This window comes from Silurus aristotelis, assembly GCF_946808225.1.
Source record: "Silurus aristotelis genome assembly, chromosome: 11".
NCBI classification, from domain to species: Eukaryota; Metazoa; Chordata; class Actinopteri; order Siluriformes; family Siluridae; genus Silurus; species Silurus aristotelis.
In genome coordinates, this window is record NC_139584.1 from 6,631,816 (window position 1) to 6,657,656 (window position 25,841).

At 37.6% G+C, this 25,841-nt stretch overlaps 1 protein-coding gene across 1 annotated transcript in view; it reads right to left on the minus strand.

Annotated features, from left to right (window-relative positions):
* LOC310733811 (fibrinogen C domain-containing protein 1-A-like) overlaps positions 1 to 23,836 on the minus strand; it is a 100,801-nt gene extending 76,965 nt beyond the window's left edge. The window contains exon 1 of the mRNA XM_083555240.1: positions 23,167 to 23,836. Within this exon, the coding sequence (XP_083411366.1) occupies positions 23,167 to 23,214 (48 nt within the window). The 5' untranslated portion in view covers positions 23,215 to 23,836. The remainder of the gene's footprint in view (positions 1 to 23,166) is intronic.
* Between the last annotated feature and the right edge of the window lie 2,005 nt (positions 23,837 to 25,841).

A 25,841-nucleotide genomic window follows, 5' to 3' on the forward strand; every position in this document is an offset into this window, starting at 1 on the left:
AATACTTATTTTCCTCACTGTAAATGTAATTAGCTACTGTAATTTAGGTAGCTTTTTAATGTATCTGTACTTAGTTAAAGTATTTTCATTTAGGGAGACTTTTACTTCACTACATTTTAAAGTCAAATATCTTACTATTTTTTACCCAACTTCATTAAGCAAAATCAGTTGCATTTTTATTTATGAGTGGATAAAAACTTAACTGGAAAAAAAGGTTTTGTTTGACTCATTAATATCATTCTATTATTAGATTGGTGTGCTAAGAGTAACATTAGAGTCTTTTTACATAAACTGAGTTGATTATGCAAAGAGTCTTGTAATAAAAATGATAATAGGAAACATTAGAGCCATCATAAATCATACTTTTGTATTTTTATCCAAGTCAAAGTTTAAAGAGACACTTTTACTGGAGTAATATTTTACAGAGTGTATCTCTACTTAACTCAAGTACATGGTTTGTGTACTTCACCACTGCTGATAAAAGGTTTCAGTGTAGTAAAATAAAATTTAATTAGTGGTATGTAACTCTTGTAAAATTTGAAATGGCCCGGTAGCATACATTTTTGTTCTCGTGATCCAATCTAAATTACCCATTTTTCTGTACCTATTTCCCCTGTAGCTTGTCTCTAATGTAATATACAGTATGTATGTACATTAACTTGCACCAGAAAGATGCAAGAACCAAAGCAAACAGCCAAAAACTAATACACTCCCTCCAAATATCAAGACTTTTTTTTTTGCTCTGCCTTGTTGAGCACAGCTTCATTAGCTGGATTGAGATGATAAATGCATAATAAAAGGGGGACCGAGAACTCGATCATACTTCAGGCAGTCAAAAACAAGCTGCTCCAGTTTTTCCCCTCCCATGAGTCCTTAACCTGAACAGTTAACACACTTTTTTTTTTCTTTCCCTTCTTTTTCAGACACCACACCAATACCCAAATGCATAAGTGGAAAAAGATAATCTTTTCAAAATAGCATAAGAAAGCAATAAAAACATCCGCTATCGTTTATGATTATCTTCACTTTATAAAGCCTTGGAGTCTTGTTGAGTAAGGTGAAATATCTTTTCATTGTTTCTCGTAAGACAGTAATATGACTAGCCACTAGCTAATTCAAGTAATCAATCTAGCCACAAAACCAGATGTAAACCATGTTGAGATTGCAGATTATATCCCCATATTACAGTTCGGTCAGTGCTCATTCTCATGAGCGCTCATTCTCGGAAGCTTGAGTGTTCAGCAGTTCAGATACGTGAACATTCTGAACCATTGCTTGTAAGAATATTTTCAATATTTGCACAAACGACAATTAGGAACAAGCTGCTGAAACTGAAGCACACACACTCTCTGAAAACAAAATGCTAAATTGTACCCCTTGCTTGTTATTTGGATTGTAACATTCAAATTCACCAAAAAATGTGATTTTAGAGTCTCCTCAAAATCAATTACTATCATGGTCCTTAATGTTTATTACTCAATTTATTCTGTGATTAAACAAAATTTTCTTGATAAGGTAAAGGATAGATGTACTAAAGGTAAAGAATTTATATATCGACTACAGGTAGTAAGTTTGCTTATGTAAATGTCACCATGGCCCTATACAGCATTGACATAGACAGTATGGATGTGCATCTCCATAAGTGAGGCCGATCCGATTCGCCTCTCGATGCAAAGTCAGCGATACGATACATTAAAGATACATAAGAAGCAGCTACACTCCTACTACGATGCAGTGTGATCCGATTTAGATATGATTCAACACAATGTGATTCAACGCAATGTGTTGCAATGGAAAAAACATGATGTTATGCAATTCAATATTGTACAGATAGTTCGCTTTTATTTCTTTGGTTCAGACAGGCAGCAAAGTGCCTTCTGACTTCTAACGCATGGCCCTTTCACACATGTCAAAAGCAGAAAGATTAAATAAAACCAGATGTTCTTTTTCTGTTCTGTTTCCAGGAAGATGCAGCTCTACCTCTGCCATGTTAATCTGTATTCTTATGTGACTGTCAGGACACGCCTCGGTCTTCGTAGTGTTGCAGTACGTCATATTGACGGAGAGCAGCATTGGTGCCGAGAGAACGGGCTCGAGAAAGATTTTGTGAGGGGAAATCGATCTGCATATAAAATAACTTTCTTTCGGCTTCTCCCAGTAGGGGTCTCCACAGCGGATCATCCGCATGTTTGATTTGGCACGTTTTTACGCTGGATCCCCTTCCTAACACAACACTCCCCATTTATCCAGGCTTGTGACCGCCACTAAGACTGGCTGGGGTTGGTTCCCTGACCGGGGCTCGAACCCGGGCCACAGCAGTGAGAGCGCCGCATCTTAACCACTAGACCACCATGGGACCTGATTTACATATAAAATATTAGTCTCAAATGATTAGTTACTGTCTAATAAATAAAAGCGCATTTACTAATAGTCACATATAAATAAATCTGTTTTTACCGATGCAAATATGTTCAAAACGATCCTTCGCGGTACAAATGGCAACTTGTATCCGATGCAAACTTTTTTAAATCGATGCATTACATTGTTAACTTTTTATGCTGATTCACCTGAATCTTTCCATCAGTAATAGACAGATTTACACTTTCACTGATTTGTTATTAGGGCTTTACTCAATCGTAAGCTCCTTTTTGCTTCAAGGCCAATGGTTTGCTCACATACAAAAATCGTAACGCCAGCATTTCTGTGCCTTTGCTTACAAAAGTCCCTATAAAAAAAATCTAAATTGGAAAATATAAGTAAAAACAGCCATTAGATAATAAAATGTAAAATCTTATCATATTCCACTATGGATATAAGATGCAGAGCCTGGATTAGTTTTAAAAGGGTAAAAGCTTATGTGCTTATCATTTTTTTTGTAGAACTTTCTGTAGGACTGCAAGCAATTTATAAACCAGACTGTATTTTCTTTCAATTTTATATTATCAAATATTTTTATTGTTTAGTTTTTTGTTGGTTTTAATAAAAAAAACCCAATCTAATGCACAGAAGGTCGGCATGTCTGAAGGTTTTCCTTGAGTTCATCTTGACCTTCAGTTGATTATTATGTGGCTTCTGTTTGCTTGAAAAGGAAACTTGCTGTCACAGCGGCACTTTGTGGATCAGATTGGACACCCATGACACACAGTATGCACCACGGTTGTGTATTATGTCGTATTATTGTTATATTCTATTATTCTTATATTCTATTATTGTAATTGAGTTCTGATAATGTTTCAGGTTATACTAGACAATCGAACGTGGTTTATTCACAATAATTATCTTAATTCGACTGTAATGCTTCATAATTGTGGATCTGATATAGGAAAATTACAAAGAATTAATCATCTAAACGCAGCTCTTATTAGCGTAGATCTGGCAGCACGTTCTCTTTGTAGCTTCGAGGGTGGTGCCATTATGTCACTGTCAAAAGTAATTCAACTGAACGTTCATCATTCCATCAGAGATCTTTTAATCTCAGCTATTTGTCACCTTTCACAGAGTGGTCAATAAGGAACCTTTCTCACTGAGAGCCTTGAATTGCTCATGCGTGCACCGGCAGGAAAGTACATGTGACGGTATTTACTGGGACGTGGCTTGAGGACACTGAGTACTTTTGTGGCATCTCGGAAATGGCCGCTCGCTATAAGGTTGGAAAATAAGTGAAGAAAACCGTCCTGGAAATAACAGTCATCTACGGCTGGCGTCTACCTGCAAAGTTTTCATCATTACATTTTAAACCTAGCAGTGCTGCTAACCTCTTTTAGCTCTGTATGGCTTTGGGTCATGTTGGGTTTGCACCTGTGTGTGTTACGGACTTTGCTCTCGCATATGAGCAGGTCATGTATGCTGAATTGGTATATATTTGGTATAAAGTGTATACCACGTTTTGTAATCCCTGTTTAATATTAAGGCTAGACATAAGCTCATAAGTCACATGCATAACTTCGTTTATACCTCAGTGCTGCTGAATTCTTGAAACTGTTTGGTCAGCAGGCTCTGACTGAAGTTTTAATTCCGAAGCAGATATATTAATGTGCTCCTTCTAATACGTGTTCTCATTGACATACCTTAAATAGTAATGCTTTCTGTAAGGAGATGCTTTTTTTGGAATTTTAGAAGGAGTCTCCCATGTCAGACTGCTATAACAGTCAGAGGAAAAGTTTTTACTTTTTCTGTAGGAATTCCTTCTGAGTATGAACACTTGCTGTCATGGGAAAATAATCAGCTTCGAGGTGAAAACAATAGATCGAGTTTTTGAGTCACGGTTCATTGCAGTGTTTTATTTCTATTCATAAGGTAAATATTTATCAAATTGATATGCAGTAGTACCTCGAAACTCGTTGGCTGCAGAACTGAAATTCAGGTACTTGTCACGATATGAGAGATGAACAAATTACACAAACCATGTACTTGAGTTAAAGTGGAGATGCACTAATTAAAATATTACTAGAGTAAAAGAAAAAGTGCCCCCTTTAAACTTTCACTTGAGTAAAAGTAGAAAAGTATAAGTTTTTTCCTGCAAATGTACTATGAATTTTTATGGCTATATTGTTCCTATTATCATTTTTGTCCCAACACGTTTGCATAATCAGCAAATGTATGGGAAAAGACTATAATGTTCCTCTAAGCACAAGAATCTATAAATAGAATGATATTAATGAGTCAAACACGGATTGATATCTAATAAAATTATCATGAGAATAAAACCTTCTGTTGAACTACTTGTGGCAAGTTCAAGTCAGGAGATTCTTCCATCATTTATTCTTCTCAAAATGTTCTGCTTGATGTTAAACTGATGCTGAACTGTATGTTGGTGATAAGTAGAAAGCACCAAGCGACAATCAAAACAAGTTTAAAACAGAGCGTGCGCTCGACCCTGACTGGTGAATTGCTGCATGTTTGAGCAGTTACGTTTTTATCCTCATGCATAAAAAGGAAAGACTGATTTCGCAAAATGTAGTTGAGTAAAAAGTACGATATTTCACTTTAAAATGAAGTGAAGTTAAAGTAAAAGTTTCCCCAAATGTAAATAATTCAGTAAAGTACAGATAGCTAAAAAAACTACTTTAGTACAGGAATGAATTACATTTACTTTGTTACTGTCCACCACTGTTTTGGTACTTGTCACACACTTGGAACTCGACTCTCGTGATGAAACTCATGAACGCTTCAGTCTTGTGGTAAAACAGATGCATGAAGAGTCTCATATTAGCTTGTGACCAGTGCCATAAAGTGCCCTCCAAAGCGTTCTTTTTATGCATTCGGTGCATTTTAAGCCTAAATCATGGGTCCTAAAGTGGTTAAAAATTCCAACAGAAAGCCTGAAAAAGATAGTAATAAGGCTGAAAGGCAACTAAAAAGAACCACAATGGAAGTAAACATAGAGAATATAATAAACCAAGTATAAGGGCGGGATGATTTACTCTAATTACTGCTATGTACAGTATCTACAGTATCTGATTACATGATTTCTTTGTATGCCTGTCAAAAAACATCACTGTACAATTTGCCAAGTAAAAAGTACAATTTTGAGAAACCTTTATGCATTGTCTTTATTCCCTATACAGTACAGTACTGCATAAAAAAATACTTGTTTAGTACGCATCCAGCACTCAGAATGAATTACTGACTAGTACATAGTTATTGTTGTATTAATATATGATATTTATTATGCCAGGGTTGGAATTGATTTATGAAATCTGTTTGTAAATTAATTATAAACACTAAAATTGTAAAGCATGATGACAGCTTGTTGTGCAATAGTTTCTGTATCAGTATCTGTATAATATGTTATAAAGCAGATTATTGTTACATGATGCCTTAGAGCATGAATTCCTACAATGTGCTAATGAACAGATATTATAGTGCTGAAAATCTCTCTCTCTCTCTCTCTATCTCTCTCTCTCTCTCTCTCTCTATTTCTCTCTGTCTGTATCTCCGTAAGTGTGTGTGAATGTGAGGCAACACGGATAGTGTCCATTTTCAGCAGGTTTCCTCGGCAATGCAATCCAAGGACAACGATTTGTCTTTCAGGCCGGCACCTAGGCTGTGGAAATCGTTGCAGGATGTGCATAACTGTCCTATTGCTTTCTCTTTCTCTCTTGTTTTTTTTCTTTTTTTTTTTCTCATCTTTCCTTTCTCTCTTTCTGTGGTCCCACTGGACCGGTAGAAAGCACACAGCCCCAGCCTGCTCTGTCTCGCTCAGTGGATCAGAAGCATAGGAGGACAAAAGATTAACTTGCACACACACGATTGCACCCATATCAGAGACAGACACATACAATGCACCATTTTATTTATATATATTTTTTTTTTTATCTGCGACGCCTTACACACCAGAAGAGAGGCTGAGGAAAATAAGAGATTCACTAAACATCCACCTGTGTCTGTAACACACGCATTAATTCATTCCATCAGCTGCGTTTATTCCAAAATGGATATAATAGAGGTTTGAGCTAAATACTTGAGAGATTGATGTTCTATAGAAATCTTGGGATTTGACCTCATAAGCTTCTAATCATTAGCATAGAGCTTTAACCAACGGAGGCTGATTTATACGTCTACAAAAATACATTACAGTTAGGACACAGAAAAGTGCAGAGCTCACAGTGGCTTAAGGTTTCAAGGTGAACAAGGCAGGATCATCTGTGGTGCAGTGCAGCAAGCAAGCGCTGATTTGTTAAGCAGAGAACTGAAGCATTATGGGACAAGGCCAGACAGTCCTCTATTTAAAAACCCAAAATCCATGGCGATTTAAGAAAAGTAAAGGAAACAGGTTTTTACTTGCCACATATACACTACAGCACAGTGAAAGCCATTCTACATATAGCCTAGTTTGTTAGGAAGCTTGGATCAGCCATCATACAGAGAGCAGAGAGGGTTAAGGGCCTAACTCAAAGGTGCAACAGTGGCAGCATTGGCAGTGCTGGGGCTTGAATCCCCAAACTTCTAAACAGTAACCCAGTAACCCAAGCTATTACTTCCCCCTAAATACCTTTAATGACGCATCTGCACTTTGAATCACTTTGTAAAGGTTGTCACAGAATTAATTGAAACTCTGAGTCGACTTATTTGAAACTTTCAACACCGTGTTCACTTCAACGTTACCCATAGTGCCGTTCACCTACAAGCTGAAAATGGTGCCCTTTATCCATTCCTACCTAAAGGGGGTCCGTGCAGTCCAGTTTCTTTACTTCCTGTAGCTTAAAGAGTTTGGATTTCAAAGCTTGAACGCGGTAGCTCTGTAGGTAAACCATTGGACTTTGGATCCCAAGGTCACATCCCAGCCACACCAAGCTGCTATTCCTGGCCCCCTGAGCAAGGCCCTTTACTCCATAGCTGCTCAGCTGTATGAATGAGATAAATGTAAGTAAGCTCTGTATAAGGGCATCCCCCAAATGCCATAAATGTAAATTCAAAACGTCAGCAGTAATGCTAATATGCCAATTAAAGCCATCACACTTCTCATTTTTTGGATTCTTGGATTCTTGGACAAGTACGTTGGCGGAACCCTACACAGCTATCCACCCACAACACTCTTACGCGTTGGCAGAAAATAAATCAGTCATGAGCCACCACTGATCTGAGAAGAAAGCAATAGCTTTCATTGGAGTCAAAGCTTTAACTACAAGCAGCTTGACCTTTTGCTATGAGTACATTGCTAGTGTAGCATGAGAGAATCATGTAGGAAGATTGTGGCAATGTATTAGAGAGAGATATATTGAATTATTCCAACGAGGGAAATGTTATCACTTATCCCAGGTTGTTAGTATGTTGTTGTCAGAAGACATGATAAAGTCCCCTGAAGCTTTAAAAGGGCCTTACTCAAGGGCATTTATTCCTCTTAATATGTTCTGCTTGCTGTTGTACTGAAGCGGAACTGTATGTTGGTGATAAATAGATGCCACCAACCGGCAATGGCGGTTCTAGCTTGAATGATGCTCTGGGTGAACCACGTCACGACCCAACATCTCCCCCATTAATTAGTTTCAGCTTTGAAAAGCTCCTTTCTGCTTTAGCTACCGTCACTGGATGAATAAGACATATTCTCAGAGCAGTCCACAAATCTGGGTGCAATTCTGAGATGTATAAATATCACCCTAAATGCGTTTATTGCACAATTAAATACACACGTTACCAAGAACTATACAACTCCTTGGCTAATTGCAACCAGAAGATACATAAAGCATTTATATCCTTATAATGTGTCTTTTAAATGGGCCTTTTTGACTGCACTGGAGATTCCCCCTTACTGAACTCTCAGTACTCTCAGGACCTTTTCAGTACAATTACAAAAAACTCAATCCAACTAGACAATAAAAACTGTCATTTTTTTTGTTGCTACACACATTATGATAAACTGCATAATATAAATTATAATGTTAAGCAAACTAAAATAAATGTTGTTGCTATATGTGTAAAAGAATAGCAGGCAACACAACATATACAGTTTTAGCCTATTTCATTAAATGTATTTGTCTTTACTCTCCTCATAACATGATGAGTGATAAAACTGCATACACACCTTTATCTTTTGCACATTTCCCCCTACTTCTTTCCACTTTTTTCTGAATTGGGATCCTGAGGGTTAAGACCTTTTTTTGTCATCCATAATTTTCATTTGGATTCAGCTCTACTTACTGACAAGACCCGGAGTGACGTCATGTCAGTTCTTCCACTGGAAACTCTGAAGACTGAGGTGATGTCACCCAACCCTTGCCTCTCCTTTCTGAGTGTATAAGTGACGGAACTTCTTTTGGCGGTGGGTGCACACTCCCAGTCCCGACCACGTTCTTTCACCGTGACGATATAATAATTGACATGACAGTTTAAATGAACGGTAAATAAAAACGTTTTTAACGTACAGTAACGAATTACATTTATTTGTTACTCTTCACCACTGCCTTTAATGCAATGCTGGCAGCACTCATGCATTTGTTTTTTGAAGCCAGCTTCTGTACTTGACACCAAGAACGAGAGCTCGCTACTTTGATGGAACCTTGAGAGGCCTGTTCCAAGTGAAACCCATCTTGGAAAGCCTCTGTATGACCCCAGCCACTATACAGTAATATATATATATATATATATATATATATATATATATATATATATATATATATATATATATATATTTATGTTGTTGCGCCTTGCGTAACTGCATGAACTCTTATGACCTGTAGAAAAAATGAGACTCAGACTGGCTGCCCTGCAATCAAGTGGCAAATGCTATAGGGCGGATAAATGATAGAGCAACATCTAAAAATCTTTTTTAATGGCACGTCATCTACCTATAATACCTTTGCAATCTGCCAGTTGACCGAGATTAACGTATTGGGCACCCATGGTCTAGAACCAATGCTAGCTTGTGTATCTACAGTATAGCCTTGTAAATGCATTTAATAAATGTTCCATTCTACTGCTTTCAAAGTCCATTTAAAATGAAAAAAAGTCCAAATGTAATGGCTCAAACACCAACTCCCAGATCAATCAACCACCTCTGAGACTCGACTTATTTTACAATAAAAACGAGATATGCTTCCAATATTTGGATATAAGAAGGCGGCTCTGCCAAAATAAGAAGCCTCATAAACTTGTTTACGAGTCCCGGAGAAGGCGCATGGCACAGCAGCACCCACTCAGTGTTCCGGCAAATTTCCACAGCACAATACCAAGAGATCGGGGTGAAGTGTTCAAGGACTGGAGAATAAGCGCTCAGCCAGACAGACGTTTAAAGGAAAAAGCAAATGGAAGAATTTTATCATCTAGGACATCAGAGTGTGTTGAGTTATCAGGGTTATCCGTTTTATTTACACACTCGCTGCTCTTCTCCAGAGCCACATTAAGAGGATTCACACGCTCACACACAGAGAGATAAAGAAATACAATTTGCTGTTAAACTAATCCATTATACTAAATACTATTGTAATAATTCATTTAAAAAAATGATTTAACTTCTCTGCAGAAATGAATGTAAGTAGCTGCTTTATTTAATGAGCTTTATCAAGGAGCTGCACCACCCTTCTGAGCTATTTCTATTTTTTCACCCAATATTAATAATAAAATAGCACCAAGTCACTGATTCTATTTGAGTGTTTAATTGCATTTGCTGGATATAAGTTCTGAACGTTTAGATGTGGTTGATAGGTTTTCTACAACAGCAGCACTGATAATAGTTTAGGCTCTGAGGATTATATTAATGAGCTTGTCCTAAAACTCATTCAGGGACTTGTATGATGGACGAGACACATTTTGGAAACATTTCTATTTGTTGCTGAGGCAATGTTTTCTGTGATTAGACAATTGTTTACTAAAGTCCAGTCAGCAATTTGAAGATTTAGAAGTGGTAGCTTAGTGGTTGAGTGCCACTGGACTCTGGATCAGAAGGTCAGAAGTTTAAATCCCAGGACCACCAAGCCACCACACCACTCCTGGGCCCTTGAGCAAGGCCCCCTTACCTCCAATTAGTAAGTTGTAATTCACACTGGATAAGGGTATCTGCCAAATGCTGTAAATGTAGAAGCAAGGCTGTAACTTTAGGCTTTTCAACACGGGAAAGTCTTTGTGAACAAAACACCTGTGGTTTCTTAATAATGGCTCAAAATGTATTTTTTTGTCTTATTAACATTATAAATGCTGGTATGAGGAAAATCTGTTTATATTCATAGATAGAACTAATATGCTATAAATAGATAGAAATTATATTTAATGGGGTAGCTGGTAGCACTGTGGTTAAAATGTTGGGCTTCTGATTAGAAAGTCAAGAGGTCAAATCCCAGCACCACTACGCCTCCACTGCTGGGCCCTTGATCAAGGCGTTTAAGTGCTCAGTTGTATAAATGAGATAATTGTAAGTTGTTCTGGATATGAGTATCTGCCAAATGCCATAAATGTAATGTAAACTGTACTACAAATACAGAAATTTACTGAGGTACAAAGCAGATGCGTTACAATGACACCAGAGTAAATTGAAAGTCGACTGCCTACCCAGGAGTCTTAAAGTATGGTGATCACTATGGGCTTGTAAATTGTGATTTTGAATAATTTAACAAATTACAGTACTTCATTTAGCAAAACAGAGCAATTTATACCACCATAATGTTTAAACTTTACAGAATATACTGTATGTTTGTGGAAATGGGCGCTTGCACAAGCACCGGTTTGTGAGTGGAAGATGGAGGCGGACGCGCTCTGCTACAGTGATAAAAAAAAGAGAGACAAGAGCTAAAATTGCACCAAAAACACAGAAAAAATATGCGATTTAACACCGAGACAACTGAACTTGACCGCTGGAGAAAGTAAGGCATCTTAGAATAAGGTGGGAGATGCGTACATCGTGGCAGCATCCCAATGTATTATACGGAAATTTAAAATACTTGTTTTGTAATTTTCTCTCTTTTTTTGTATTGCTATCGTCATCCTGAGATTGAACAATCGTAAGTCGAACCATTGTAATTTGGGGACCACCTGTATCTACAAAACAAATTATGCCATGTCTTTCTATTCCAAATTTTTTTTAATTGCTTTATTACCGGAAGGAAGAAAAAAAAAAACCTAATAATTTATTTTTGTGTAGTTCATTATTTCTTTATAATCGCGCACCCTGCCATGTTTCATTCCATATATAATGTATTTTAAACCTATTTGCCATTGCCTGTTTGATAACGGCTTAAATTCATAAACATTGAACTCCAGATTGATTTTTACAGATAGAAATACTAATCCAGGTTAAATGCAGTGATCCAAAATCATCTCCTTTCCTTATTAATGAAATTTTACCCCCAGGTTAGACTGAACATGTTGTCATTGCTAAACTACTGAATTTTAGCACAAATACTTTGCAGTGTCAAGATAGCGGTCATGATCAATCTTTAAGTAATTTACCATGAAAATCATTCAACTGTGACTCTGATAGAACAGCAACTTGTTATTACTATAGAATGCAGCCAGTAATTGGTTTGTCCATTTCTCTTTTCCATCATGGGGTCTGTGGTCCCAAATGGCAGCTGTCAGATTACAAAAAAGTATTCTAAAATACTTTTTTAATAAAAACAAGACAGGCTTTGTCTGTGCTCTCAATCTATGCTCCACTTTCATCTCCTTTGAGATTCGCCTACAAACCCTTGAATGTTAGCCTTTTAGCACTTCTTTTACAATTTGCCACAAGGGAAGTGACCCCCATTGCTGTGGCACTACTGCTAATGCTACTCTGCCTCTAAAGCCCACCAGGAACCTTTCATGACATCTGCATAAAACAGAAAAACACAAACAGAGGAAGAAAAGGTCACAAAAACCAAACTGGGAGGACAGGGCATGGCATGGCTAGGGGAAAGTTCTAGATTTAGTGGGAGAGAAAGATTAGAATTGGCGTATACCCGTAATCCTCTCCCGTTTTTTTTAGTTTTGTTCCCCCGAGGCTTAATCTATACAGAAAAATTAAATAATCAACTTTATAAAGTCACTAAACTACAGGAACAAAGACTGAGATATTATTAGCCTTGCCAATGCTTCTCACTGCTGTGGACAAGAGGACGAAATGCTAATTGAACAAATGGGTTGTTTGCTTTAATAGACATGCTTAATAAGATGGTACATTAGGCACCAGGTAAATTAACAGAAATACACAAATGTGCATTCAATGGGCTTGTGAATGGGCCCTTTCGGCTGCCACTGTGCATCTCTCCAGGCCCTGGTTTATGTTTACATGGAATTTGCAATCAGGCTAGTGTAAGATTCCCCAGCAAAGCAAAGCACTTGCCACTAGAACATGGTAATCACATAATGAATACTGTAGGATGTTGACTTGCTTCAGTACCTCTGCTAACTTACAGGGCTACACTAAAATCTTGAGCTATTAGTTGCCACAGCACTGTATATCCCTTCTTAAAATTAGAACTTGTCATCTATTAACTATGGAAGCTGGAGACTAGGGGGCAAAGCATCAGCTTTTTGGTTTTAGCCTTTCCTTAGGACCGGGACAGAAGCCCATCCTTATGTTAACCATCAATGGGGTCAGGAGAACCAAAGAAGATAAAGTAAGAATGGAGCTCTTAAAATACTTATAGTTTTGGTGCATATTTTCACCATTTTAATATAAAAAGATTTGCCAAAAATGAGTAGGATTTAAAACCATATCCTAGATATGTTACCATTATTTTTACTGTTGGTCCGTTTAATCTCTAAACAAATAAACATATGTTTCTGTTCCCAGTCTTCCCAGAGAACGATTTCCCTGAACGAAACCTGAATTGCTGCTGGTTTAAAAATACAAACCAATAATATCATGGACTTCTGACATCAACATATTGGAAGATAGAACAAATAGCCATTTAAAGAACCACCACATTTTTCCACATTGTGTTATGTTGCAGCCTTATTCCAAAATGGATTAAATTCATAATTTCACTCAAAATTTTAAAAACATTATGGTGTATTGTTTGTAGAATATTGAGGAAAAATAAAGTCTGTACTGTACATGGTTTGTTTTGAACAGGTAAAACTTCATGGTCAATACACCATTTTGAAAAAAATTGGTGGACCAGCAACATACGTTCATCAAAAAAAGAGATGCTCATGCCCTGCACTGATTCAACTGCAAGCTTGTTTTTCTTCAGCATGAGTCAGATTTTGTCTCTCTTCTATCTTCTATTCGCTTATGCTGCTATAACGGATATTTAACATGCGCAGCAACGGTGGAGCGAAAGCCGTCGATAAGCTGGAGACTCTGTGAGATTTCACGCTCGTCCACAGTCCGTCAGCTAAAACCAAAACCATAAGACTTAATTATACACGCAGGACTTGTTTAGGGTTCAGTTGAGAGCCGAGATACATTATTTGAAGCCAAAGCCTGCACTAAACAAGCTTCCTAGCAAACTTTTCACAATTAATTACTTTGAAAAAACTTGACAAAAAAATATCTGATTCCATTAATAAGTGCGACACATGCTAGCAAAATCAAGCTACGATTTGGGGAAAGTATACAGGTACTTATAGTGGAGATGCGTTTTAATAACCCCAGTGTAAACTGAAAATATCGTAAATCGAGACCAAGGGGTCCTAAAGAATGATCAGAATAGTTTGTTAATAATTGAACAAATTACAATAAATAATTCAGCAAAACATAATTTAGCATAATTTAACAAAAACGGCAATCTTTAACGGAGCTGGATCTTCATCTTCGGGAAGAGGAGGAAGTCTGCCGGAGCTAAAACTGGTGAGTAGGGTGGGTGCAGAAGTGGGATCATACTGTTTCCGCAAGAAACTTATGTGCCAAGATAGCAGCAGTTGCATAGCTCTCATTGTTCACAGGACGATTTGGCACACCAACTTATGAATGTCGGTGCTCTGTGTGACTGTGCGTAAAGCCTTGTGCTGCCATCTGTTGGCATGTTACAAAACTAATCTTAAAACACCACATATGTGGCAGCAGGCTCAAGAACCAATAAGTGCGCTCTGTTTCAGTGCCTGGTGATGGCAATTAAAAGGAGAGAAACAAAATGTTTTGTTTGGAAACTATAAAACCAGAAAGAAATGTGCGTTCTAACGCCGAGACAACTAAACTCTGTCAACCGCTGGACATGTGAGGCATCTCACAAAGCAGGAGATGCGAACCTCCTGGCAGCATCCCAATATACCACATAAACGTTGCTATGTTTGCTTACTTTACGAAAATTCTAATATTTTTGCAATTTTGTCACATTGCTATTGTCATCGTAAATTTAATCGGAGACTACTTGTATTTTTGACATGCAATCTAGTAAGAGTTTTGGATGTCGCATTTCATTAATTAAGCTTTACAACACCAGGTATAATTCAAGACAAAAATATATCTCAAATCAAAATTAGGAAACATTTATGTTTTGTTTTTTTTGTTTTTTTCTGCCGTTTTCATCAATTCCTTCTCACAACCAAACTCAAAATTCACATAAAAGGCAGATGTTGATAGAACATAAACCAAAAAAACATCTTGGCAACCCTTAAACTTCCTGCCACTGATTTGATACATTTAAATAAGAGGTTGGAACACATTGTCACATCTTATCTTGCTCAATACAACAAATGTTGTATAAAAGAAGTAGTCTGAGAGCATTCTCTCTCCTCAATTTCCATGAACCTGTTCACCACTTCACTTCTCAAATCCATTGTGCTTGTGAAAAGCGAAACAAAAAGGCAGGGTGTGTCACAAACCACTCATTCGCATCAATACTGGAATCTTATTTTTAGGCCAGAGTGAATAAAAAGTTTCCGTGCCCATGTAGCACTTTGCAGACCATATCAGGAAACAGCACCCATGTTTTTTAATAACCAGTCATGCAAACACATTTATTCTTCTTCTTATTATTGCACAGCAGGGGTCTCATGGTGTCTTTAATTGGATTTGCCGATTCTTTTGAAGAGTGCCTGAATATAGCGTATAAAGATAAAGTGCTTTCTGTCACTTGTGCTGGGAATTTAAAGTAAATATGTTCTTGATAATAAAAAATAATAAAAAAAAAACTCTCAGCAAAGCTTTTGTCTGCCAATCTGGAGAATAAACTGAATAAAAATGCTGTTTGCACTAGAGAGGTTTGACGTACAGAAAGCAGATGGCAATTGTCTCTGACGTCTCGAATGTCTTCTTTCAAAGCTGTGAATACGGAGCTTTTTTTTTTCTTTTATAAAGTAGAACATTTCTTTACACAATTTCACTCAGTTGCCTAAAGCTGCAAATATAAGCAAGAAATATTGAGGGCCAAAAATTAAATACAATCACTTTCTTAATTATATCATGAAGCTACATGCAACGAGGAAACAAACTTTTATCGATATTTTATCTTTACACTGCAACACTACAAGAATGAACCAGGAACCTGCTTAATCCCAAAGGTGTTCAATAGGGTTGAGGTCAGAGCTTTATAGCAGGAGATCGTCCACTACACCCATACAAAACATATCTTCATTAAGTTTGCTCAAGTTTGGGTCTCCTAGTTCAAGTGAAGGGAAAACGTCATGCTACTGCATCCAAAGGCACCCTGTGCAAATGTGTGCATTCAGCTTTTGCAATAACAGTTTGGGAAAGAACTACATATGGCTAGAAAAGTCAGGAGTCCCACTACTTTTATCCATGTAGTGTAAATTAGAATTTTTAAGAATTGAACTGCATTGATTGAAGCAATAAACATTTAAAATGCCTGAACGTTCAAATCTTTGATTGTCCGAGACGGCAGCCAATCAGATTTTAGTGTGCCAAGCCAATCAGTAAAATTTTAGTTGTAAAAAAGTGCCAGGTCAAACTTTAAAAATAGTCAGCTACTACATAATGGATGAATAAAAATAAATAAATAAACAAATGTGCAACTAAAAAACAGAAATTCATGTTATCTTCTTTTGGCATTCCATTCATACAACACATCCATACAGTATCAATATGCATTTATTGTAACTATAAGATCAGAATGTAGCAGGATGCTAGCTTACATTTTAGGAGCTTATTTTGTTTAGAATGCTAGCACTCTGGAGGAAACAGGGTGTTTCCTCATTTTCAGGCTTAAATTCTGTGGCAGATAGTGGCAGGTTTATCAGCTGACACATCTCCAGACCGAGAACGTAAGCGCTGAATGGAAATGGAAAAAACACGTGGATGACACAGATGGGTTTGGGTCTAACCTTGAATTTAACAAGCTAGATTTCCGTTAAAGTACACCGGTTCATGTCTCTCTGGACCAGAGGACCTTTTTTTTATTTATGTAATTTTTTCACAGCTACAGTACAAATCACGCTCTCGGAGAGCCGACTGTTTCCGTCCCATCGCACGCATTTGGAAAAATCATGACAGTATGTACATTGTACAGGATTACAGAATGCATCAATCAAAAAGTGAGTCATGGTGTTTTCCTGTATGAGCAGCTGAGATTGTTAGTCCTGGAAAAACGCCCCGAACTCTCCTGAAGAGCACTGGTTTATTAATAAACACCAGGCAAACAGAGGAATTCTCGCTGATTAATTAGCGAGACCTGAAATAACGTATGCTGTGTAAAATTGGAGCAGGATATGAGATGAGCAGCTGTGAAATATATTTATATATATATCTCACAAAAGTGAGTACACCCTTTACATTTCAGCAACCATTTTAGTAGATCTTCTAAAGGGACAATACTATAGAAAATATAACTTGGATATATTTTAGTCAGTGTGCAGCTTGTATACTAGTACAGATTTACTGTCGTCTGAAAAAAACTTAACATACAGACATTATTGTCAAAATAGCTGGCAACAAAATTTAGTACACCCTAAGTGATAACAGCTGTACGTCGTTTATCTGTGCAAAGCCACATGTCCTCTTTATCATGTTCATGTTTTTGTCTGCTTGACAGGACCATACAAATTTGTGTATCTCGTATTAAAGCAGTTAAAATGTTGTACTTTGAGGACAATTCTCTCATACTGACCACTGGATGTTTAACATGGCACCTCATGGCAAAGACTCTCTGAGGATTTGAGAATTAGAATTGTTGCTCTCCACAAAGATGGCCAAAGCTATAAGAAGATCAGTAACATCCTATAACTGAGTTACAGGACAGTGGTCAGAGTTATACAGAGGTTTTCCAAGATGGGTTCCACTCGGAACATGCTTCACAAGGGTCCATCAAAGCAATTAAGTCCTGGTACTGTGCATCAGGTGCAGAAACTGGCTTCAATAAACAGATGCATGAGTGCTGCAACATTGCTTTAGAGGTTGCAGAAGGGGACGGTCCATTTATCAGTGTTTGCTGAAGACAACCTGTCCAAGAACATGAATTACTGAAACCATGTCCTGTGGTCTGATGGAACAGATAAACTTGTTTGCTTAGATGAGGTCCAGCATATGTGGCACCGCCTGGTGGTGCATGGTGCATGGTGCTTGGTGGTGGTAGCATCCTGGTCTGGGGCTGCATGAGTGCTGCTGGTACTGGGGAGCTGTGTTTCATTGAGGGAAACATGGATTCTAACATGTACTGTGAAATTCTGAAGCAGAACATGATGCCGTCCCTTCAGAAACTGGGCCAAACGACGGTTTTCCAATATGATAACAACCTCAGACACACCGCCAACTGCCTTACTGAGGAAGCTGAGGGTAAAGGTAAGGATGATGGAGTGCCCTATTGAGCACTTGTTGCTTATCCTCAAGCGCAAGGTGGAAAAGCGCCATGTGTCTAACATCATTCAGCTTGTCATTATGGAGGAGTAGAAGAGGATCCTGGCAACAATCTGTGCTGCTTTGGTAAATTTCATGCCCAGGAGGATTAAGGCAGTGCTGGATAACAATGGTGCTCACACAAAAAAAAAAATCTTGATACTTTGGACACGTTTTTACATGTTTACTTAGGGTGTACTTACTTTTGTTGCCAGTTATTTTGAAAATAATGGCTGTATGTTGAGTAAATCTATACTGCTATACAAATTGACTACTCTAAAATAGATTTGTTTCATTTCTGGAGTATTGTCCCTTGAGAACATATAATAAAAATGGTTGCAGAAATGTGAGGGGTGTACTCACTTTTGTGAGATACTGTACATATACATATATACAGTCATAGCCATAAATATCGGCACCCTTGCAATGGTGTCAGAAAATGCCACACTTCTCTTAGAAAATTGTTTCAATTGCAAATGTTTTGGTATTCACGTGCTTACAGTTTTTTGTTTGCACTGCATCAACAAAAAAAAAAAACAGAGAAGAATAGGCCAACTTGATAAGATTTCACACAGAACTCAAAAATGGACTGGACAAAACTATTGGCACCTTGTCAAATTGTAGGAAAGAATTGCTTTTCAAGCATGTGATGCTCCTGTAGTTTGTATTTAGACACACCTGTGGCAAGTAACATGTGTGGGCAATTTAGTTAAAATGGAGAAGTTGACTCAATCTTTGTGTTGTGTGTCACACTGTGCATGTAGAAAAGAAAGAAGTGTGAGTTGTCTGTGGATTTGAGAGAAAAAAATTGTGGAAAAATATGGACAATCTCAAGGCAACAAGTCCATCTCCAGAGATCTTAATGTTTCTGTGTCCAATGTGCCCAATATCACTAAGAGGTTTACAGCCCATGGCACTGTAGCGAACCTCCCTGGATGTGGACAGAAGAAAAAATTGTTTTATGCAAAATTACAACGAAGGATTGTGGTGGAGTAAGAACCCCAAATAACTTTCAAACAAATTTAAGCTGATCTGCAGTCACGTGGTACAACAGTACTATCCGTCGCTATCTGAATGAAGAGGGACACTCTGGTAGGAGACCCAGGAGGACACCACTGCTGACCCAAAGCAATAAAAAAACAAGAATAAAGTTTGCCAAAACTTATTTGACAAAATCACAATCCTTCTGGGAGAACGTACTGTGGACAGATGAGACAAAAGTAGAGCTTTTTGCTAAAAGACATCATGGCACTGTTTACAGAAAAAGAAATGAACACAGCCCCTAAAGTCAAACATGGTGGAGGTTCAAATATGTTTTGGGGTTGCTTTGCTTCTTCTGGCACTGGATGCCTTGACTGTGTGAATGGTATTATGAAATCTGTTGATTACCAAATCATTTTATTTCCGGCACAATGTAGAAAGCCGCATCTCCACCAGAGCTCATGGGTCTTCCAGCAGGACAATGACCCAAAACACCTTTTAAAAAGCACTCAGTAATGGTTACAAACAAAGTGCTGGAGAGTTCTGAAAAGTCCAGATCTGAATCCCATAGAACACCTGTAGAGAGATCTCAAAACAGCAGTTGGGAAAAGGCATCCTTAAAATCTGAATGACCTTAAGCAGTTTGCAAAAGAACAGTGGTCCAGAATTCCAGTAGAGAGGTGTAAGAAACTCATTCATGGTTACAGGAAGTGATTGATTTCAGTTATTTTTTTTCCAAAGGAGGTTTTACCAAATTATTAGGTTATGGGTGCCAAAAATTTTGTCCAGTGCATTTATGGGGTTTTGTGTGGAATTGTATCAGATTTTACTTTTCTTCTCAGTTTTTTTTGTGTTGTTCCAGAGCAAACAAATAAAATAAACACGTGAATACCAAAACATTTACAACTGCAACAATTTTCTGAAAGAAGGGTTGCATTTTCTGACAGAATTGCAAGGGTGCCGATATTTTTGGCCATGACTGTATGTATATGTATATATATATATATATATATATATATATATATACACACACACACACAAACACATAAATGCAGCTCTACCTCTGTTATGTTAATCTGTATTCTATGTGACTCTCAGGACACGCCTCGGCCTCTGTAGTGTTGTGATACGTCGTATTCACGTAGCAGCAGTGGTGTTGAGAGAATGCGCTCAAGAAACGGTATAGTGAGAAGAAATCAATCTACATATGAAATATTGGACACATAATTTTGTGTGTGTGTGTGTGTGTGTGTGTCTGTGTCTGTGTCTGTGTGTGTGTGTGTGTGTGTGTGTGTGTGCGTGAAACTGTACAGAATAGTAGAATGATTTTTAATTAGGCTGCCATCAACAGAGAAACGAGCGTTTATGCAGAAACAGGAACGCTTTAGAAAAAACTCTGCTGCATCATTATTATCTGCAAACAGCCTTTAGATCTGAGTGTGTGTGCTTGTGTGTATGTGTGCAATCCCCAATAAACATCCATTATTTCAAATAAACCCCTATAATTTGGTAAAATATAAGAAATAATAGGCAGGTTGCCAGCGGCGCAAAAATTGGGGAGGCAGTATATGCACCCAAATTGGGGGGATGCCATTGCATGTAGTGTATTTATTATTGTATTTACCCCTCTTTTGGGAGGAGGGGAGGGGAATGCCAGGAATGATCTTGCATCCCCCTTAGCAAATGTGCAGTTGCACCGATAGGGTGAGATGAAAAATCATACATCATACTTCATAATGTTAAACTGTTGAATATCTTTCTGACATTTCTGTTATCATACATGTTATTGCACCTTTCTCAGCGGCCTCTTTTGCTTTACAGTCATTCATGATGGTCACATGACCTGATACATGTACTTCAAGCATCTGAGAACAAACATACAGGGGTACAGACAGAAGAATGGGAGAAACAATCTAATTTTACTGAGGTTTTTTTTAAAGCTTCTCTGCTTCATTTATATGTGCAAACTGTCACAAGTGTAACCCCTGAGGTAACACATGACTCATTGTTAATATCTAATTATTTGTTCATTACCCATCCATACTGCACAGATTTTTGTACAGTACATATGTTACAGTATATTATAATAATATAATATAGCTTACAAGTAAGTATGTATATATATATATATATATATATATATATATATATATATATATATATATATATATATATATATATATGTATATGTGTGTGTGTGTGTGTGTGTGTGTGTGTGTGTGTGTGTGTGTGTGTGTGTGTGTGTGTCTGTGTTTTTCAATAGAAACATTTTTTTATTTGCTTGCACCAGTAGCTCAAATGTAAGTTAATGCATGGTTGTAAATGTGTGTATATTTATTTGATTTTGTGCAGTTTTGAGATTTTGTGCCCAATTAACTGCTACATACTGTATTCGCAGACAACTTAACACCAACAGTGGCGAAAGATCTCTCACTATTTACATTTATAAACAGTCGGATACAGGCTCTGTGGGGGTTGCATCAGCACTGGAAGATGTTATCTTGTAATCAGTTTAAAGGTCCATCATTTCTGAATGATCTAACTGGACTGCTTTTAGATATGGTAGTGAAATATTATTCCTCACTTTCTTCATGTTTGTCATGGTTGTGTCAGGGGGAAAAAAGATCATTCCTTGTCACTGGGGTAATTCTCATTTAGGTATATTCAAACTTGATTTAGCTGATAAGCCACATAACAGAATATAGACAGGAAGGAAGGAAGGAAGGAAGGAAGGAAGGAAGGAAGGAAGGAAGGAAGGAAGGAAGGAAGGAAGGAAGGAAGGAAGGAAGGAAGGAAGGAAGGAAGGAAGGAAGGAAGGAATCTTTAAGCAAACAGCCTACATCAAGTAAACACTCATCCTAGAAAACAGACAGACAGACAGACAGACAGACAGACAGACAGACAGACAGACAGACAGACAGACAGACAGACAGACAGACAGATAGATAGATAGATAGATAGATAGATAGATAGATAGATAGATAGATAGATAGATAATCATACGGTGACTTCCATAATTATTCACCCCCTTGAACTTTTACACATTTTCCACTCCACTCCACTCTAAAAATCCCAGGCTATACTTTTCCTTGTCGCTATGGTGATACCATCATGGGAGCATTTTTTGTATCTATAATATCTATCTTTCCCTGGAAGCATGAATATAGTGTACTAATTGGACCTTACAGACCACCAAAGTACAGACCTTTTTTCCTTAGGGGTACATACATACATATGCAGCTTTCCAGGTAATAAATACCTGCTAACGGTACAAAAACACGTTTTCATCATGGTCCCACTCCGGCCATTAGGAACAGTACATGTGCCAAATCTATTTATTTTTCAATGTACAGTTTGTTTGCCTTCAGTGAGTTTGTTTGCTATAAATCGAGACAAAAAAGAACTTCAAAAAGAGTCACTAGTTCTTTATTATTATTATTATTATTATTATTATTATTATTATTATTATTATTATTAAGTTTTTCATTCTGAATTTAAAGTCCTTTCGCCGGACCGGATCAGGACCTTGGTCAGTCCGGTTCAAACTTATGGGCTGGGTCATATGTTGGACTCTCCTGCTGTGAAACCAATGACCAATTATGGTTCCAAACCACAAGGTATGAGTTTTGCATTAAAGGTACAAATGATATGACAAGCAAAGGGACCGTGTAGGATCACTGTAGAGGACACTGAATTTGATGATGTGCTGTGAAAGCAGAAAGAACGGCATCCGGGACGCTCATGTGCAACACCTCACCTGGATAAAGCCTTCAATTTTTTTTTTTTTTTTTTTTTTTTAGGATTTTTTCTACTTTTTTCATATTAATATTTATGATGAAAAATGGATGGAGATGATCATTAATGGATGGAGGATGGAGAAGATGCTCAGGGTAATGCTGGAAGTTTGGGACGTTCCTGATAGAACAGACATGTATAGTAATTATGCATGCCAAACAATAAAAAAAAAGAATATATATATTTTTTTTTAATGCTTATTTGATAGAAATGTTAAAGAAATGATGAGACAGAATGTCTACCTGAGCCTTGTGCTGCGGTCCGTCTTCAAGCTCCGTGACGCTGTTCATGATTTTCCCCGAGCTGCTTCAATGATAATTTCCGAGGGGGCAAACAAACAAACAAACAAACAAACAAACAAACAAGCAAAAACAACTTGCGGGGGGAAAAAATCCGAGATTTTTGTCCTCATGGACTGTAAAGAAATCCGTCTAATTCCTCCATGAATGAACTACTTGAGCAGCACATGCACACCTTCAGCACTGAGATTCAGGACCTGCTGCAGACCTGATACACTCATCAGACAAAAGAAAAAAAAACAACACACACTTATTTCGAAATAAAATACGAAATGTGATCTTTTGACCAGGAAAATGTTTTTGAAAGAGAAAGAGAGATAAAAAAACAGTTTGCGGCGGATGATGCTGAAGCTGCTTCTCGCTTCCAAACACGGAGCTCCTGATGGGAAACTTCCTCCGTCCTTCAACGTGACAAGAAGAACAAACAGGTTGAATAAACAAAGAGAAAAATGTCGGTATTTTAGGGCGAAAGATGTATCCAGAGAAGTGCTGCAGGTCGGGTTAATCCTGTAGCGTCCATGAGAGGAGATGTGGAGTCTTTAGAAACGTGTCGGACTCACATCCTCACTCTCTGTAGTGCGGCTCTGCTGAGATGAAGCGCCGCTTTACAAACGAGAAGCAACGCAGGGTTGCCAGATTTAGAATCAAGGTTGCCAGGTGTGCCGGTAAACAAAAATGTGAAACCAGACTCCAAGCAAAAGCCCCCAAACTCCTATTTTCACTTCTCGTTCCTATTTATGGGACACCTTCACAAAATGTGTTTGTTAAAACCAACTTCATAAGGTATAAATCTACATTTTTAATTAGAATTCATTTCTGAATGAATGACTCAGGGAACAAACGAGAAGCAAATTTTATATCTAAAAGAATAGCCTTTATTTATCATATATACATTAGAGCACAGTGAGATTTGTTCTTCTCATATACCAGCTTGCTCGGAAACTGGGGTCAGCCATGATATGCACCCCTGGAGCACAAAGGGTTAAGGGCCTTGCTCAAGGGCCCAAAGAGTGGCAGCTTGGAAATACCGGGGCTTGAACCTCGTACCTTCCAATCATTAACCCAGCACCTTAAACACTGAGCTACCACTCCCCCATCTGTTTAGTTTGACTGGACACATAGACTGTTTTTATTTTATTTTTTATGTTTTTTATTATTATTATTTTCAACATTGTATTTTAATACTGAAGATGCGAACCATGAAAGGACATGTACAGATTGTGCAGTAAACAAAAAAGTCTTAAGCACCCCAGAATATGTTTTATATTTTCGAATGTCCAAAGTAACTACATTCTGCTTTAATCCAGCTCAGCAAATCATGGCATTCTCTCATCAGATTCACTCATCAGTGGTTTTTAGTCCACAGGAGTCCCTTGTTAAGAGTGAATTTGTGACGTTTCTTGATTTCTTAATGTGCTTTAGACCATCAGCTGTCTTGGTCAGAGAAAAGGGTGAGCACAGAGCTAATCTGAGCTACCTCTGCTGCAGAGGATACGTGTATTATTATTGTGTTCATTTATATTTACCAACTTCAGAAATTTACATAAATGCAAAGTTACATAAATTCTTTTTGGAGTTCAAGTGGCAGACATATTGTGGCAGACAAGCAATATTCTTTGGACAAGAAACACAAGGAATTGACATTATATTAGTGAAAAACAGGTTTTTGTTGAGGGTGAATAGTTTGGGGATTTTTGAATGTGTGGCTCCCACTGTGAAGCATGGAGGAGGTGGTGTGATTGTGTGTGGGGACCAATATTTGTTTTCAAACAGGACAATATATACCAAACACACCTCTAGGTTATGTAAGAGTTGTTTTCTTGAAGAAGGTGATTAATGTAGTGCTGCATCAGATGATCTGGCCTCCACAATCACCTGATCGGAATTCAGTCAAGATGATTTGGGATGAGTTGGACTGGAGGAATGTGGCTTAGACACATCATCTGTGTTTTCCACTAAATGTTATTTTTTCATCTATAGATCATATATATATATATATATATATATATATATATATATATATATATATATATATATATATATATATGTGTGTGTGTGTGTGTGTGTGTGTGTGTGTGTGTGTGTGTGTGTGTGTGTGTGTGTGCGTAATCTACATTTTCAGTGCTCAGCGCCTTTATATCTACTTGCTGTACATATATTTGCATATTTATCTGCACTTGTCAGTTTGCACAATGCTACTATTTGCACTTCCTTTAGATGCTAAACTGCATGTCATTGCTGTTTACCCATACTATGCAATGACTACATATTGGAATGGATGTAGAAGGAGAAAAACTGGATCCATTAAAAAAAAAAAACTCTTTTGGTTTCATTTATATCTGTTCTATGCTCAAAGAGTTATATTATCATGCAAATTTGGCCCTTAGACTAATGCGAAACAATTTGTAAATTCGTTCAAATGCCAGTCACCTTGAACATCTTCCTGACAGGACTTTTCTGCATTACCCATGAAGACAGTTGGAAAAAAAAACAGTAAAGGCTAAAAATACATGTCCTCATCTGTACACTCGGAGTAAACAGATCAGCTTTAATTTTCATGCTAGCACCGCATCATTCTTGTCATGTTATGGAACTAGACAACTAGATGATTATCTTCC